General features: G+C 39.7%; 1 protein-coding gene and 1 long non-coding RNA gene across 2 annotated transcripts; one reads left to right on the forward strand and one right to left on the reverse strand.

Annotated features, from left to right (window-relative positions):
- The first annotated feature begins 2846 nt into the window (after positions 1-2846).
- On the forward strand, positions 2847-4606 carry LOC108944996 (uncharacterized). Its single transcript, XR_001969136.3, has 3 exons — positions 2847-4038; positions 4130-4438; positions 4515-4606. It is a non-coding gene; the product is annotated as an uncharacterized lncRNA (long non-coding RNA).
- A 10818-nt stretch (positions 4607-15424) lies between these two features.
- On the reverse strand, positions 15425-16270 carry LOC138893809 (uncharacterized). Its single transcript, XM_070178472.1, has one exon. The coding sequence runs from the start codon at positions 16268-16270 to the stop codon at positions 15425-15427; it is 846 nt and encodes a 281-aa protein (XP_070034573.1).
- Between the last annotated feature and the right edge of the window lie 2172 nt (positions 16271-18442).

Below are 18442 nucleotides of genomic sequence, written 5' to 3' on the forward strand. Positions count from 1 at the left end.
ATAAGATTTGTTTATTCAGAACAACAATTGCTAGGGGTGTGTCATCGACTAGAATTGATCTTATTCGTGCTATGATATGTTCCGTGTATTACTCTCTTATGGTACGATGGGTTGTGGGATTACTCGACTATTCACACGCATGATGTGGTTCTATTTAGGCCTTATGGCGAGATTTGAGCGAGATGGATCTTGGGGTGTTGAGTTGCTTATTGAACCTTAGTCGTGCTTTTCCTGTCTGTGGTATATTGTGCTATCCATTTCTCCATGGTTATGGTCAAGCACTTTGCGTGCTTGCTGTTGATACATATGTGTTTGATGATTGTAAGCAATATGGCTCGATGGGTATTCCATGTGGATCGGGTTACGCACCGTAGCAGAGTTATGTTAGGTTATGATCCTTGTGCTTATTTCGTGTGTTTTGCTTCTCCCTTATGGGATGGGTGCATAGCATTGTGCTTTGTGGTTGTATCTGTTGAACTTGTTGGACAGTTCTCTTATTTGGACCTGGAATTAGTGCCATCGAATTTGGTCAAGGTATGTTTGGAAGAATAATATCATTAGTCAACTTAGAATTCGACAACGGTTCTTGACACGAGAGAACTCCACAACTTGTTGAGTTGATGGATGGATATGAATTTCTACATATTTCTTTCTTCATTACAGTGTTGTGAAGGTTTGGAATGAGGTTTTATCTGATATGAAGTATATCATCGGTACCGAATTTGGTAATGAGCAGCCATTGTGGTTGGAAGTTGTGGTTATGAGTATGTGAGTTATGCGGTACATCGTGTGGTTACATGTTGGGATTATGTTTATGACTTGATGCGAATTGTGGGAATTGGTACAATATACATGTACAAAGAACGGATCTTATAGAGAATTCTGGATGTTGGAATTTCATTCTAAGGCTTGTGGACTAAGGTCGAAGGAAGAATCTTCAGCCGGATCATGTTAATCGACTTATATGGATTGAGATAATACGGGATCACCCATGGGTATGTGTATGGTGAGCTTATACAGTGATTTGATGGTTTTGGAACAACTCTTGGCACGTTCGAGGATGAACATATATTTAAGTGGGGGAGCATATAACGACCCAACCGGTCGTTTTGAGCATTAACATTCCCTTCAGTGGTTTGAGACTTTGAGTAGCTTCACATGATGTATTTTGACTTGCGTGTATGATTGATTTTGATTTTCGGAAAGTTCGGGATTGATTTGATAGAGTAATTCTCAGTTTGAAAGCTTTAAGTTGGAAGAGTTGACCAACGTTTGACTTTTGAGTAAACGACCACAGAATCGGGATTTGATAGTTTCTCTAGGTTCGTATGGTGATTTTGGACTTGGACGTATGTTCTATTTTGAATTTGCATACTCCTAGAAGATTTTGGTTCTATTTGTCTAAAGTTAGCAATTTGAAGAAGTGGAGAGTTCATAGGTTTAACGGGAGTTGACTTAGGTGTTATTAGACTCATATTGTCGGGTTCGAGTTTGGGTTTGAATTTGATAATAATGGAGATGCCTCGTCGGCGGAAACTTCTTCGATCTTCAACCATTTTTATGATGTATTTATTAAGCTTTGCTGGCGAAGGAAAAGAAAAAGGAAAAGAGAAAGGAATGTGTCTTGAAATTAAAAGTCTATATCTTCCATTTATTTCTAGCCGAAAGTTCAATGTTTGGGCTCTTTAGAATACCGGTTGTGTTTAACTCTTGCAAATCTGGGATCTTTCTTTTTTGATGCATACTGATCTTATTTTTTTCTTTGTAGGAAATTTGAAATGGACAAGACTTGAATGCGTTGTACCGATAGATTGAGCAATGTGTATTTAAAAGGAGTTGATGATTTTCTTCAATTTACTTTTGAGCATATAGAACTAGAAGGTGAAATGTTTGTCCTTGTAAGAAATGCAATAATATTTTCCATAAGACTAGAGATGAAGTCAGGGAACATTTAATAATTTTTAGAATAGTCAAGGGTTACACTCGTTAGCATTATCATGGAGAGTTTTCATTTAAAGATAAAGCATTAACAATAATGAATTAAGACAAGAGGAAGTAAGAAAAGAGCAAGGTAGTGATATATTTGATATGATTTAAGATGCTGCTGGCTCTAATATCATGGATTATTCTGGTGGGGTTATGCGTAAAGATGTTTACACTTTGGAACTTGCTTTTGAATTTTCTAAATTGTTGGATGATGCTACAAAACAACTTTATCCTGGCTGCGAGCAATTCTCCAAGTTATTAATGATTGTGGAACTGTTCGAAATTAAGTGTCTTTTTGGATTGAGTGATATAGCAACTGATAGCATAATGAAGCTAATTAAACGAGCACTTCCTTCTGGTGAAACTTTACCAGAATTATTTTATGGAGCAAAGGAATTGATTCAAAATTTAGGTCTTCGTTATGAAAAAATTACATGCTTGTGAAAATGACTGCATGTTATTTTGGAAATATAATGCAAAAGCAGAATCTTGCTTCGTTTGTGGTGAGTCAAGGTGGAAATCAAATGAAAGGTCAAAAAACTAATGGAGTTACTCCAGTTAAGAATGGAAACAATGTTTCTCGAAAAATTTTACGCTACTTCCTCTTAAAATTAAGATTGCAAAGGTTGTTTATGTCTTGAGAAATAACTTTAGATATGACATGACATCATAATCAACGTTTGAATGATGGGTTCTTAGACATCCAACTGACTCTGATGCGTGGACCATTTTTACACATCTAATCCGGGTTTTGCTAGAGATCCTCGTAATGCTAGTCTTGGATTAACATTTGATGTTTTTAGCAATTTAAGTGTTTCTCATAGCACTTGGCTAGTAATTATACTGTGTATAACCTATCCCGTTGGATGTACATGAAACAACCATATTGCTTCTTTTCTTTGTTGATACCTGGTCCTAAAGCTCTTGGAAATGACATCGATGTGTACTTAGAACCTTTGATATATGAGTTGCAAGAATTGTAGTATAATGGAGTAATTACATATGATTCTTTGAGAAAGGAGAACTTTTGTATGCGGGTAGCACTCTTATGGACTATAAATGATTTTTCAGCTTATGCCTACTTGTCTGGATGGAGCACAAAGAGAGCTTTGTCTTGCCCCTTCATGAAATAAAGCGACTCCGTCTACTCTTCTAAAGTATGGTCGTAAGTTTTCTTACATGGGTGCTCATAAAGTTTTATCATCTAAACATAAGTGGCGGAGTAATAAATGTGATTTTATGGGGAAGTAGAAAGAAGACTTGCTCCGAAAATTCTTTATGGAGATGATATTTTAAACCAGTTGACTAGCTTGGAAGATATTCAATTTGGTAAGACCCAGAAGAAACAAAGACATGAAAAAGGTAAAGCCACTCATAACTGGAGGAAGAAAAGTATCTTTTTTTAGACTTTCTTATTGGAAAAATAATTTAATACGTCACAATTTAGATATCATGCACATTAAAAAAAATGTGTGTGACAATATTATTGGGACGTTATTAGATATGAAAAGAAAAATAAAAGATAATCTAAATGCTCGTCGTGATTTGAAGGAAATAGGTGTAAGAAGAGATTTGCATCCAACTCAAAGATATGGAAAGTGGTATTATCCAGCAGCATGCTATACTTTATCACCGAAAGAAAAGTCTAAAGTATATAGGTTTTTGAAAACTATTAAAATTCCAGATGGTTATTCTTCAAATATATCACGGTGCATAAAGTTAAAGGATCGTAAAATTTATGGATTAAAGAGTCATAATTCTCATATTCTTTTGGAACAACCGCTTCCTTTTGCAATTCGTGGAGTTGTGCCGAGCAATGTCTATGCTGCTATTATCGAGCTAAGTATTTTTTTCAGAGAGTTGTGTTAAAAAACAGTAAGAGTTGATGTGTTAGACCAGCTTGCAACTCAAATTCCAATAATGTTAACCAAATTAGAAAAACATATTCCTACCAACTTTTTTTGATATTATGGTGCACTTGGTCATTTATCTTCCACAAGAGGCTAAGATTGTTGGACCTGTACAATATAGGTGGATGTACCCACTAGAGCGGTGTGTTTATCTATTTCACAATCTCGGTTTAATTTTTTGTGGTTTATTAATTTATCATGCTAAGCATTTAACTGCCTGTTATATCATGTAGATTCTTGCGCAAATTGAAATGTTCTATTCGTAACAGATGTCGACCTGAAGGATCTATTGCAGAAGGGTATATTGTTGAAGAAAGTCTAATATTTTGTTCAAGGTATTTACATAGAAGCAGGAGAGATTATGATCCAGTGGACAAACATTATGAAGGTGATCATGTTGAGTCATACAATGGATTATCAATATTTGAACAAAAGGGCTGCACATTATTGAGATATACCTCCAGAAATCTTGAAGAGCTTGAGTGAAAAAAAGCTCATCTTTATGTTTTGAGAGATTGTGAAGAAGTTCAACTATTTCTACAGTATTATTTCTTTATGGTATTAAATTTTCAATCTATTTTTGTTAGCGTTTCTCATTGTTATGGTTATTTTAAATAGTGAGTACGAGCAGAGCAATAGGAACATGAACTTCGATGATTGGTTTTTCCACCGAGTAAGTTTTCATTGTATTTTTAATTTTATTTTTAACACTTCTTTAGCAAGAAATAAGACTAAATCCCGACTTTTCAGCCCTTATGTCTAGTTGTAGATGTCGTATTTGCTACATAGATGCGAACCCTCGCAATTGCTGACCAGGGATCACATTTGCGAACCCTGACACCCTAAAAAATATCGCAATTGCGAGCTGGATACATTCGCAAAAGCGACCAAGTGGTCGCAAATGCAACCACAGTCCCAGGTCTGTTGACTTCGCAAATGCAAAGGGGTAAGTCGCAATTGAGACATCAGACCACCCCTTGTTACCTTCGCAATTGCGAGGCTGGTGCTCGCAATTGCGACAACAGAGCATCAACACACCAACAATTTCATTTTCAGTTCAAACCATTCCGAATCACGTCCGAAACTCATCCGAGCCATCGAGGCTCCAAACCAAGCATCCACACAAGTCTAACGACATCATACGAACTCGCTCGCATGATCAAAATACAAAATAATATCTAGAACTACGAATCAGACACCAAAACGCATGAATTTCAAAGTAAACTTCAAGAACCTCTAGAATTGCAACCAAGCGTCCGAATCCTATCAAATCAACTCCAAATGACACCAAAATTTCTAGACAAGTTCTAAATAGCATAACAGACCTATTCCAAGTCCCAAAACAAAATTACGATCCCGATAGACAAAAGTCAATCTACGATCAAACTTCTAAACCTAAAATTATCAATTTTAGGTAAAACAACACAAATCAACCTACGGACTTCTGAATTCGATTCCGGACACACAGCCAAGTCCAAAATCAAGATACGAAGCTACTAGAGCCATCAAAACACCGTTCTAGGATCATTTTTACAAAAGACATATATTGGTTAACATAATCAACTTAGGCTTCTAAACCAAGAGCCAAAGGGTCCAATTCAACCAGAAATCTTCCCAGAACGAAACTAATCAGCACCGTAAGTTATAAAAACCATAAATAAACATGTGTGAAGCATCAAAAGGGGAAATGAGGCACAATTACACAAAATGACCAGTCGGGTCGTTACATTCTCCCCCGTAAAACAAACGTTCGTATTCGAACATGCATAAAGTGATGAAAAAGTGAGGATAACGACTATGCATGTTGTTCTCGGCCTCCCAGGTCTCCTCCTAGACCGAATGACCCCTTCATTCAACCTTCATTGAAGCAATGTTCTTTGATCTCAACTTCCGGACCTGTCTGTCCAAGATAGCCACCGGCTTCTCAATATTAGTCAAATCCTTGTCCAATTGGACTGAGCTGCAGTCTAAATCATGGGACAGATCACCATAATACTTTCAGAGCATAGAAACATGGAACACCGAGTGAACTTCAGATAAGCTAGGTGGCAATGCAAGCTTGTAGGCCACCTCACCAACTCTCTCAAGGATCTCAAAAGGACCGATATACCTAGGGCTCAACTTGCTCTTCTTGCCGAATCTTATCACACCCTTCATGGGTGGAACCCGAAGCAAAACCCACTCTCCAACCATAAATGCTATATCACGAACCTTTCGATAAGAATAAATCTTCTATCTAGATTGGGCTGTACGAAGCCGATCTTGAATCAGCTTGACTTTTTACAAGGCTTCTCGAACCAAATCTGTGCCCAACAACCTATCCTCTCCCGGCTCAAACCAACCATTTGGAGAACGACACCATCTCCTATATAGTTCCTCATAAGGAGCCACCTGAATTCTCGATTGGTACCTGTTATTGTAGGCGAACTCTGCAAGCGACAAGAACTGATCCCAAGAACCCACAAAATCCATAACACATGCACGAAGCATATCCTCTGATATCTAAATGGTGCGCTTGGACTGCCCGTCCGTATGGAGGTAAAATGTTGTACTCAACTCAACCTGTGTGCCTAACTCACGCTGAACAACTCTCTAGAAGTGCGATGTAAACTGCGTGCCCCGGTCAGAGATAATGGAAACCGGCACGCCATGAAGTCGGACAATCTCACTGATATAGATCTGAGCCAGCTTGTCTGAAGAATAGGTAGTCACCACCAGAATGGAATGAGCTAACTTGGTCAACCTGTCCACAATCATCCATATCGCGTCAAATTTCTTCAAGGTCTGTGGTAGCCCAACAATGAAGTCCATGGTAACACGCTTCCATTTCCACTTAGGGAATCTTAAGTCTCTAAAGCAAACCGCCTGGCCTCTGATGCTCATATTTCACATGCTGACAATTTAGGCACCGAGCCACATACTCCACTATATCTTTCTTCATTCTCCTCCACAGATAGTGCTGTCTCAAATCCTGATACATCTTAGCAGCACCCGGATGAATGGAGTACCGCGAACTGTAGGCCTGCTGAAGGATCAACTCACATAACCCATCTACATTGGGCACACATAATCGGCCCTGCATCCGTAACACCCTGTCATCTCCGATAGAAAAATCCTTGGCATTGATGTGCTGTACTGTGTTCTTAAGGACAAGAAAATGGGGGTTGTGATACTAACGCTCTCTGATGCGCTCATATAAGAAAGACCGAGAGACCATACAAGCAAGAACCCAGATGGGCTCCAAAATATCCAATGGAACACACTGATTAGCCAAGGCATGAACATCCAGGGCTAGTGGCCTCTCTACTTCCGGTAGATATGCTAAACTGCCCAAACTCTCCACCTTTCTGCTCAAGGCATCAGCCACCATGTTGGCCTTATCAGGATAATATAGAATAGTGATATCATAATCTTTAATTAACTCTAACCATGTCCGCTGCTGCAAGTTAAGATCTTTCTATTTGAACAGATGCTGTAGACTCCAATGGTCAGTATAGACCTCACATGGGACATCGTAAAAATAGTGTCTCCAAATCTTCAATGCATGAGCAACAACTGCCAATTCCAAGTCGTGGATCGGATAATTATTCTCATGGACCTTCAACTGCCGAGACTGATGGTAGTCTATAATCTCATATTTTAGTCGCTTATTGCACTCCAATTTACTGCATTTTATTCGTTTTGAGCTTTAATTGATAGTATTTTGCACTAATTATGTGTTGTATGCCTTGTAGGAGTGATTCCGAGCTATGTAGATGTTATGGAATGAATTCGAGTGATTTGGAGCTTTGAAGTCTGAGTAAAAGCCCAAGGGATTAAATCGAGATCATGTTCGGGGGTCGAGGACCAAGTCTGGAAAACCTCACTAGTGCAGCGCGTGGCACGCCGCGGCTTTGTAAATCTCTGCTGCCTGTCAGAACTAGCTCTCTGTATTTCCCCACTAATGCCCCATATGGCGCGTCTCCCCATGCGGCTTGCCTGTGCAATATTTACAGAGTGACAACCATAATTCGGCTAGGAGAAGGTGATTTCGTCTAGGCCCGACCTTACTTGGTATAAATACACGGAAAAACGTTATTTTCTGGACTTTTGACACACTTTAGACCTGAGGAAGCCAAGGAGAAGTTGGAGAAGCAAAAGCACAAGGATTTCATTATTCCTTCCTCACTCAAGACCCGAATTTGGATTGAATTTATGTTTTTCTGTACTTTAATTATATTTGTGATGAATTGCTCCATATCTATGGAGTAGTTCTCTTTAGGGTTTGATGGATTTGGTGTATTGATGATAGTTTGTGGATTATAACTTTAGTTTTATGTATTGAAGCATTTTGGATGATTTAACTATTGCATCTATATTCACTTGTTCATGTAATCAAGGGAGGCATAACTTGTAATATCTTTGCATTATATTATTGGTTGAGTTCATTAATTCTTCTTAGTAATCGAAAGAGGCTAGTTAAATTATTGGTTAAACCTAGTTAGGAGGGTAATCGAGAGAGGTTCTCCTAAAGACCGATGCACTACGCATTCTTGCATATCTTCACGTGCTTAAATTGGTTCATCTCGTGAGGTTAAGACTTAATCGAGAGAGGAGTTTTTGCTGAACGTTTGAACTAATAATTAAGTGAATTAGAGAGACTCACTTAAACATTAGAAGTGAATAATCTAGAGTTAAATCCCAAACAATTATATTGCACCTATCCTATCAACCCCTATTTTCTCCCATTGATAACTTCCCTGCTTACCTTTGTTTCGATTGTCATTAGTCAATAACTTTAGATTCGTAGTTAATTTTAGTTATTCATCATATAAATCTCAATTGTTGATTCTCCTAGATATCAATCAAGCTAGAAACTACGAAAATACTGTTTAACTCCAATCCCAATGGGTACGATATTATACTATATTATCTTTGACTAGCGAGCATAATTTAAGTGTGTGTTTCGAGCTCATCAAATTTTGGTGCCGTTGCCGGGGATTGGCAATCAATAGTGTTTGAAATAGTTTGTAATGTTAATTCGGGAATTTTTCTTTTTATTTTATTTTATTTTTCCCTTTTTACGGTTGGTGTTCTTTGACTGTGCACAGATTACAGGTTCAGAGTGATGCATGGCTAGAACTTCTTCAAAGGAAGTGCTACCATACGAGCCATAAATTGAAAAACAACTGTGACAACTGAGGAAGAAAAAAAATCTCACCGATACATCAGAAAAGGTTAGGCAATCCTCAACCAAGGATATGGCTGGAAACGGTAAAGATAATGTGGATTTGGCTGCAAGAGAGGCATCCCAACGAAGAGAAAAAGCTGCACGGGATGCTGAGAAAGTAGCTACTAGAGATGCACATATTATCTATGAAGAAGAGAGGTGCCAGAGACTTGCTCAGAATCAACCCTTGGGTGCAGACCAGTTCAGAAATATAGCTCCCATGCCCGGGAGACCACTTGGAGATTATGCTAGACCGGTCTACAATCAAGGTTTATCAAGTGTTAGACCACCTCTAATTCCAGCGAACCGTTTCGAGTTAAAGCAAGGGTTACTTCAAACCCTTCAAAATTGTTGTGTCTTCAGAGGGAAGCCAAACAAAGATCCAAATACACATCTAATGGACTTCGAGGAGGTTATGAACACCTTTTAATACAATGGTGTGTCACAAGATGCACTGTATCTAAGGGAATTCTCTTTTCTCTTAATGATGATGCAAAATAGTGGCTTCAAAGCTTACCCACATGATCAATTAGAACTTGGGAGGAGATGACCAGAAAATTCCTTGATTAATTATTTTTCCTTAGCTAAGACGGGCAAGTTTAGAAGAGAAATCCATAACTTCTGCTATAAAGAGAATGAAACTATTTTTGAAGCATGTGGGAGGTTTAAGGAGATTGTTAGGAAGTGTCAACATAGCAGAATTGAACTCTGGATACAACTCCAGGACTTTTGGGATGAATTGACACCGGCCTCACATAGAACATTGAGCAATACAGCTGGAGGCTCATTGATGAAGAAGACTCTAGAGGAGATAGTTACAATTCTTGATGAGTTATCTGAAGATGCTAATCTGTGCCCCTCTGAGAGTGCTGAGAGAAGAAGATCAAGTGGTGTCCACCAAGCTGATTATAACACATCTATGCAGGTACAACTTAATGCTATAGCCAAAGAAATACTAAAGTTGACCTTAGCCTCGATACAAAGTGAGCCTCATGCAGCTTGTGATATATGCGGACGAGAACACCCTACTCAGGAGTGTCAAGCCTCAACTGAGGAAGTAAATGCTGTGGGGAACTACCATTTTAACGCAATGGGTCAGAGGCACCCTAGTTTTTTATGGAGTTCACCTGGGGTTATCGCGAATGCATGGCAACAAAATAACTCTAGACCCCAGGGACTAGGAGCTCCAGCATTCCAAAATCAGCAGAGGCAATAATTTCTACCTCAACAGCCCATTCAGTCTGGCATAAAAGATCTCATGAAGACATTTATTCTAAAAACTGATGAGAGGCTTGAAACTCATAGAGCAGCTATACGGGAGCATGGAGAAACTATCAAAGAAATAGATATTGGTTTTTGAAACTTGGAAAGACAGGTTGGGCAGCTAGCCACTCTATTGTTTGAGAGGATTCCAGGAACTCTCCCCGCTAATACTGAAAGAAATCCCAAAGAAACAGTAAATGATGTGACCTTGAGAAGTGGGCAAGTGTTGAAGGATCCCACCCTAATCCAAAAATATGTGATAATTGCAAAAGAAAAGTGGGGAGCAGCTGAAAAGTGATGATGACAAGAAGAAGAAAGGCCCAATGAAAACTGAGAAGAAGAAGAAGGAAGAAAAATAGAGAAGGGAGGAACCTGAGAAGAGCGAGCATATGCCTGCTTTACCTTTCCCTGAGAAGCTATGTAGAGAAAAGTTTGACAACCAGTTGGAGAAATTTCTGGATATGCTAAAACAGGTTCATGTGAACCTACCATTCATAGAAGTGCTCTCACAAATGCCTGCTTATGCCAAATTTATGAAGGAGATCCTGACAAAGAAGAGGAAAATAGAAGAGATCTCAGTGGTCAAGCTTACAGAGCATTGCAACGCTATATTGCAAAATAAACTCCCACAAAAGTGTGGAGATCCATGGAGTTTTACTATACCTTACTTATTAGGAACTATCAATTTTGATAAATCATTATGTGATTCTGGTGCTTCAATTAATCTAATGCCTCTATCTATTTACAGGAAACTGGAGAAGGAGATTTGAGAGATAAGGTCGGTGCCAATAGCTTTGCAGATGGCAAACCAAACGACCTTAACACCCGAGGGGATAGTGGAAGATATGTTAGTTCGGGTGGATAAGTTCGTATTTCATGTATATTTTATAGTGGTGAAAATGGAGGAAAACAAGGAGGTCCCCCTCATCCTAGGAAGACCATTCTTAGAGACGAGTAGAGCTATATTTGATATACATGACAGGAAACTCATGCTTAGAGTGGGCGAGGAGATGGCGACGTTTGATATAAACATAGAAAATGGGGCACAAAAGGAAAAACCAACTGCAAGTGTTGAATGGAAAGTGAAGGGCTTAAAAGAGAAGGCTGAATTAAGTGAGAAAGATTAGTGTGGGGTGTACCCCAAAAAGACTGAGAAGAAGGTATCAGCATAGATGTGCGTGTTAGTTTGAAGGCGAGGAATAGAGCCCGACTTCGACTCAGACTCCGACTAGATGTTCAGGGAAGTTACCTTTATCTTATGCTTTTTAATTGTGTATCATGGGGATATGCCACAACTTAAAGTGTGGGTGGGGGTATGTTGTATATTGTATGCTTTATGTATATGTGTTAGTTGTAGTAGTTGGAAAATTAAAAAAACCATAAAAATTGAAATTTATTCGATTTTTCCCAACGATGGATATCATTTGACGGATTTCTTGAGGGATTAAAGTCAAAAGAAAAAGACAAAAAACATTTCTTTTGTTAGGTAGTGTATTAATTCCCCCTTGAGTTTTCTTTGTGCCGCAGTTCTTTTTCAAGGGTTTTGTTTGAACCGAGTGTAATTAGTTTTTATTTTTGTTAGGAGTAGGAAACCTTGTGCTATGATTTGAATTGAAAGCAATGTCTCTGAACTTTAGTATGCCTTGAGAATAGTGAGTGCTTTAGTTGTGACGCTTAGGCTCAGTTTTTGACTCTTGTATAAGTACCTTAAATTGTATAATCTTAACTTAGCTTAACTGCTTTGACTAGAGTGTCTTGATGAGTCAGATCCTGAGTGAGTTATGTGCCATGTGGGTGTGAGGTTTTGTGTTATTCTGTGCATTGCATTTGATGTCTAAAATTTACCTCGTGTGTTTGCAAAGCGAAATAATAGTTTTATTCAGTATTGGAAGTGATATAGGCATTTCTTTGTTGAGCCAGTTATATGCTATTACCTACCTATTTGTTATGTATCTTAGTTAACCCTGTTGAGCCTGTAATCCTGTTTCTTTGGCAACCACAGTACAAGCCCTAACCATTTGTTTGAATTGACCATCTATTTGAATCTTGTACCTCTCATGAGCACTTAAATTTGTTATGAACTTTGCAAAAGTTAAAGTGTGGGGTGGTTGGTTTTGTTTTTGAGTGGAACTAATGAAATAAGGAGAAAAGTGCATTGTTTTGAAGAAGTAAGAGCCACTTGAATTGAAAAAAAAAATTGTATGATTGTGAAATATATTCCTTGATAGTGGTAACTTGATGTAATTGTGCTTTAAGAAGTTGGGAGTTAATGTATTATGATGTAAAGGTGGAGTTATGGTTTGACATAAGTGTGGGGTTTTGAATGGTTAATTGCATGTATTAAAGTGCTTATGGAGGTGTAGTCACTCTTATATCTAAATGTATCATACCCATTCCGCAGCCTATATTACAACCAGTTAAAGTCCTACTTGATTCTTGACTGAATGAGCTCAATTAGTAGAGTAGTACACTACGGGCAAGCTTATGGTACGTCAATTGTGGCATATGAATATTGTATCTGAGAGTGAGTGAATTCTTTCTATCTTGAGTTCCTAATTGTTCTTAAATTCTATTGTGTGTGGAACTAAAGGTAATGTCGTTGACCTCTGTGTTAGAGTAAGTGAGCGGGTTATAAATAATGCGTGGTGCTTTTGAGTCAAATCTTGAGGCAAGTATGTTACGATATTGTGCTTAATCTATTTTAAATATTCTTGGTCTGATGAGTAATGAGAGTTGTTGAAAAAGGTCGTGTCTATGTGAAGTGTAGTTTGATTGCTCGAGGACGAGCAATGATTTAAGTGTGGGGTATTGATGGTAGGCTATAATCTCGTATTTTAGTTGCTTATTGCACTCTAATTTACTCCATTTTATTCGTTTTGAGCTTTAATTGATAGTGTTTTGCACTAATTGTGTGTTGTATACCTTGTAGGAGTGATTCCGAGTTATGTAGATGTTATGGAATGAATTTGAGTGATTTGGAGCTTTGAAGTCTGAGTAAAAGCCCAAGGTATTAAGCTGGGCTTAATTGAGATTTGAGTCGTACTCTGAGAAAACCTCACTAGTTTGGCGCGCCGCGACTGTGTAAATCTCTGCTGCCTATCAGAACTAGCTCTCTAGATTTCCCAACTAATTCCCCGCGTAGCGCGTCGTCCTATGCGGCGTGCAATTTTTACAGAGTGACAATCCTATTTCGGCTAGGAGAAGGTTATTTCGTTTGGGCCCGACCCCACTTGGTATAAATACATGGAAAAACGTTATTTTTTGGACTTTTGACACATATTCGACCTAAGGAGGCTAAGGAGGAGTTGGAAGAACACGAGCACAAGGATTTCATCATTCCTTCCTCACTCAAGACCCGAGTTTGGTTTGAATTTATGTTTTCCTATACTTTTATTGTATTTGCGATGAATTTCTCCATATCTATGTTTTCCTATACTTTTATGTTTTCCCTCTAGATACGATATTATACTATACTATTTTTGTCTAGTGAGCATAATTTAAGTTTGTGTTTCGAGCTCGTCAGAGACGCATAGGCAATCACCCTACCGTCTTGCATCAACACCACACCATGTCCTAAGTGTGACGCATCGCAATACACAGCTTAAGACCCCGAGCCCACATGCAACACCAACACCGGGGCTGTAGTCAAGGTAGTCTTGAGCTTTTGAAAGCTCGCCTCACACTCCTCAGACAATCTAAAAGGAGCACCCTTTTGTGTCAATCTGGTAATAGGTGCAACAATAGATGAGAAACCCTCTACAAAACGACGATAATACCCAGCCAAACCAAGGAAACTCTGAATCTCAGCAGCTGAAGACGGTCAGGGCCAACTCTGAACTATTTCAAACTTCTTTGGATCTACCTTAATCCCCTCACTCGATACCACATTACCCAAAAATGCTACCGAATCAAGCCAGAATTCACAGTTTGAGAATTTTGCATACAATTTCTTCTCCTTCAAGGTTTGGAGCATGATCCTCAGATGCTGATCATGATCTTCCTGATTGTGGGAGTGCACCAAGATGTCGTCAATAAACACAATGATGAATGAATCAAGGTATGGCTAGAATACACTGTTCATTAGGTACATAAATGGTGCTGGGGCGTTGGTTAGCCTAAATGACATCACAAGGAACTCGTAGTTACCTTACCGAGTCCTAAAGGCGGTCTTCGAAATATCTGGATCTCAAATCTTTAGCTGATGATACCCTGACCCTAAATCAATCTTCGAGAACACTCTGGCACCCTGTAGCTGATCAAATAATCATCAATGTGCGGTAATAGGCACATGTTTTTCAATGTAACCTTGTTCAACTGTCGATAATCAATACATATGCGCATAGAACCATCCTTTTCTTAACAAACAGAATCGGAGAACCCCAAGGCGACACACTAGGATGAATGAAACCCTTATCAAGCAAGTCTTGCAACTGCTTCTTCAACTCTTTCAACTCTACCGGTGCCATGCGTTAGGGTGGGATATAAATGGGATGAGTGCCCGACAACAAGTCAATACCAAAATCGATATCTCTATCGAGGGGCATGCCTGAAAGATCTGTTGGAAATATATTTGGGAAGTCTCTCACTACCGGGACTGACTCAACGATAGAAGTATCAACACTAACATCCCTCACAAAGGCTAGATATGCATCACAACCCTTCTTTATCATCCGCTGAGCCTTTATAAAGGACACAACCCTGCTAGGAACATAATCCAATGTACATCTCCACTCCAACTATGGTAAACCTGGCATTTACAATGTCAAAATCTTGGCGTGATAATCGAGAATAACATTATTGAGCGACAACCAGTCCATGACCAAGATCACATCAACGTCTACCATATTGAGTAGCAATAGATCAACTCTGGTCTCAAAACCACCAATAACGACTAAACACGACCGATACACACAGTACACAACAATAAAATCTCCCACAAGCGAGGACAAGTAAACATGAACACTAAAAGAATCATGAGATATATCCAAATACGTAGCAAAGTAAGATGAAACATATGAATAAGTGGATCCTGGATCAAATAAGACTGATGTATATGTCAAACCAGAACCATACATATAATGACTGTGTCTGATGTGACTGCCTCCGTCTTGCCCGAAAAAGCATAGGATCTGGCATGGCCTCCCCTTTTAGGGCAACCTCTACCCGCCTGACCCCCACCCCTGGCTGGCTGTAGAGGTGGGGTGGCAATTGGATCAACAACCATGGCCTGTGAAGTTTGTGGTCCAAGTGGAATCCGTGGAGCCTGAGTAGTGCGTGGAGGTGCACCCCTCCTGAGTCTAGGGCAGTCCCTCACCATATGTATGGTGTCACCATACTCAAAGCAAGCACTCGGCGGGTGTGGCTGCTCAAACTGGCTCGGGCCTGGTTGGCTGGACTGACCGCTGAAGGCACCCCGTGCAGGAGGTGCACTAGAAAGCGGTTGAGCAAAGTGGGCAACCTGGGACCTCAGAATAGTCAGAGAACCACTAGAAGTTAGAAATGCTGAATGAACTAGATGCCTCACATAGGGTCTACCATGATGGGCTGCAGCTGGGGAGCGGGCATAACTATAACCCCCAAAATCCCGCGGTCTCTTGGCCTCCCTGTCTTCCCTCTTACGGCCCCACATACCATCCAGCTTCCGCGCAATCTCTACCATCTGTTGGTACGGAGTATCTAACTCCAACTCTCGATCCATGCTGAAACTAATACTATAGTTGAGCCCCTCGATGAATCGACAGACTCGCTCCCTGACTGTAGAAACCAAGTTAGGTGCATGCCTGGACAAGTCACTGAATCTGATGGCATACTCTAACACTATCATAGCACCCTGGCGCAGCTGCTCAATCTCTGCGCGCCATACATCCCGAAGGGTCTGGGGAACAAACTCTCTCAAGAACATCTCTGAAAACTGAGTCCATGTAAGTGAAGCTACCCTCCTCGTAAGCCCGCCACCACTAATACACTACTCCTAACAACTGGAAGGTAGTAATAGAAACTCCACTCGTCTCCACAATGCCCATGGTGCGGAGAATACGGTCGCACTTCCCTAGAAAACCATGTGCATTCTTCGTAGCTAGGCCACTGTAAGTAGGGGGATGATGCTCCTTAAACCTCTAAAGTCTAAGCTGCTCCTCCTCAGATTCCAGTTCCCTAACATTGGGCTGAACCGGAACAACAGGCTGCACTAGCATAACCTCTAGGACCTGATCAACATGGACCCGTTGCTCTAGAGTATGGGCCACGGTAGTCTGAGCTCCTCCCCCAGCCTGAGATGTGGCTGGTGCAAGTGGAATCAACTCCGTCTGAGCTAGAGTACCGAACATGCTCCAAAACTGTGCTAAGGTTTCCTGAAGTGCAAGGGTGACAACATTTGTGACACAGGGTTTGCATTTGCGAACCCTCGCAATTGTGGACTAGGGATCACATTTGCGAACCCTGACAGCCTCAACAAACATCGCAATTGTGACAAAGGCTTCGCAATTGCGAAGCCGGATACCTTTGCAAAAGTGAACAAGTGGTCTCTAATGCGACCCAAGCCCCAGGCCTGTTGACTTCGCAAATACGAAGGGGTAAGTCGCAATTACGACATCAGACTACCCCCTGTCACCTTCAAATTTTGAGGTTGGTGCTCGCAATTCCGATAAGAGATCACCAGCACACCAACAATTTCATTTTCAGTTCAAACCATTCCGAATCATATCTGAAACTCATCCGAGCCCTCGGGTCTCTAAACCAAACATCCACACAATTATAAAACCATCATACGAACTCTCTCGAATGATCAAAACGCAAAATAATATCTAGAACTACAAATCAGACACCAAAACGCATGAATTTCAAAGTAAACTTCAAGAACCTCTAGAATTGCAACCAAGCGTTCAAATTCTATCAAATCAACTCCAAATGACACCAAATTTTGTAGATAAGTTCTAAATAGCATAGAAGACCTATTCCAAGTCCCATAACCAAATTATGATCCCGATAGCCAAAAGATAACCAAATTACGAACTCGATAGCCAAAAGTCAACCTACGGTTAAACTTTTAAACCTCAAATTGCCAATTTTTGGTAAAACAATACAAATCAACCTACGGACTTCCGAATTTGATTCCGAGCACTCATCCAAGTCCAAAATCAAGATACGAAGCTATTGAAGCCATTAAAAAACTGTTCTGGGGTTGTTTCCATAAAAGTCAAACATTGGTCAACACAATCAACTTAGGCTTCTAAGCCAAGATCCAAAGGGTCCAATTCAATCCAAAATCTTCCCGAAACAAAACTAATCAGCCCCGTAAGTCATAAAAACCATAAGCACACATGTATGTAGCATCAAAAGGGGAAATACGACACAATTATACTAAACGACCGGTCAGGTCATTACAGATATTGATGCACATACGTCAGTATAAAGATATGGATTAATGTGCATGCTGTGGTATAAGGTGGGATTTATATGCGTGTTGCTAGTAAGAGAATTACTTGAAGCCACACGGCGACATAAGGGGGATAAAGTGCGTGTAGCTATTTCAGAAAAAATATTTTCAAAAATCTAAATGTAAGGCTCACAAGGCGATATAAGAAAAGAGTGTGATTGTGATTTGTGAAATGAGGTTATGAGGCGTGGTAGCTTGGTTGTGATTCTTGTTGTATATTCTATGTTAAAAGGCTTTTTGATTAAACAGTTCTTGTTGTTTCCTCCTTTGTCTTACTTGTAATTATCAGTACTTGATTACTTGTTGTTCTCATCGTGTGTTCATTTTTTGTTTTATTTATTGCCTTAAATCCCGTTGTTAGCTTAGATTATTGTACTGACTTATTGTCATCTATTTACTTTGCTTCCCATTATTAGACTATACTATATTTTGTTTAGTCATTCTTATCCTAGTATGTGTCTTGACCTGGCCTCGTCACTACTCTACTGAGGTTAGGCTTGATACTTACTGGGTACCATTGTGGTGTACACATACTATGCTTCTGCATATTTTTGTGCAGATCCAGGTACATCTGCTCGTGCCGGACGCAGTGATCGTTCAGTTATCTTTTTGGAGATTTCAAGGTATACCTGCTCGACG

This window comes from Nicotiana tomentosiformis, chromosome 6 (genome assembly GCF_000390325.3).
Source record: "Nicotiana tomentosiformis chromosome 6, ASM39032v3, whole genome shotgun sequence".
NCBI lineage: Eukaryota > Viridiplantae > Streptophyta > Magnoliopsida > Solanales > Solanaceae > Nicotiana > Nicotiana tomentosiformis.

Coding starts and splice junctions, on each gene's coding strand:
- LOC138893809 (XM_070178472.1), bottom strand. CDS start 16,270: ATGTTCTTGAGAGAGTTTGTTCCCCAGACCCTTCGGGATGTATGGCGC.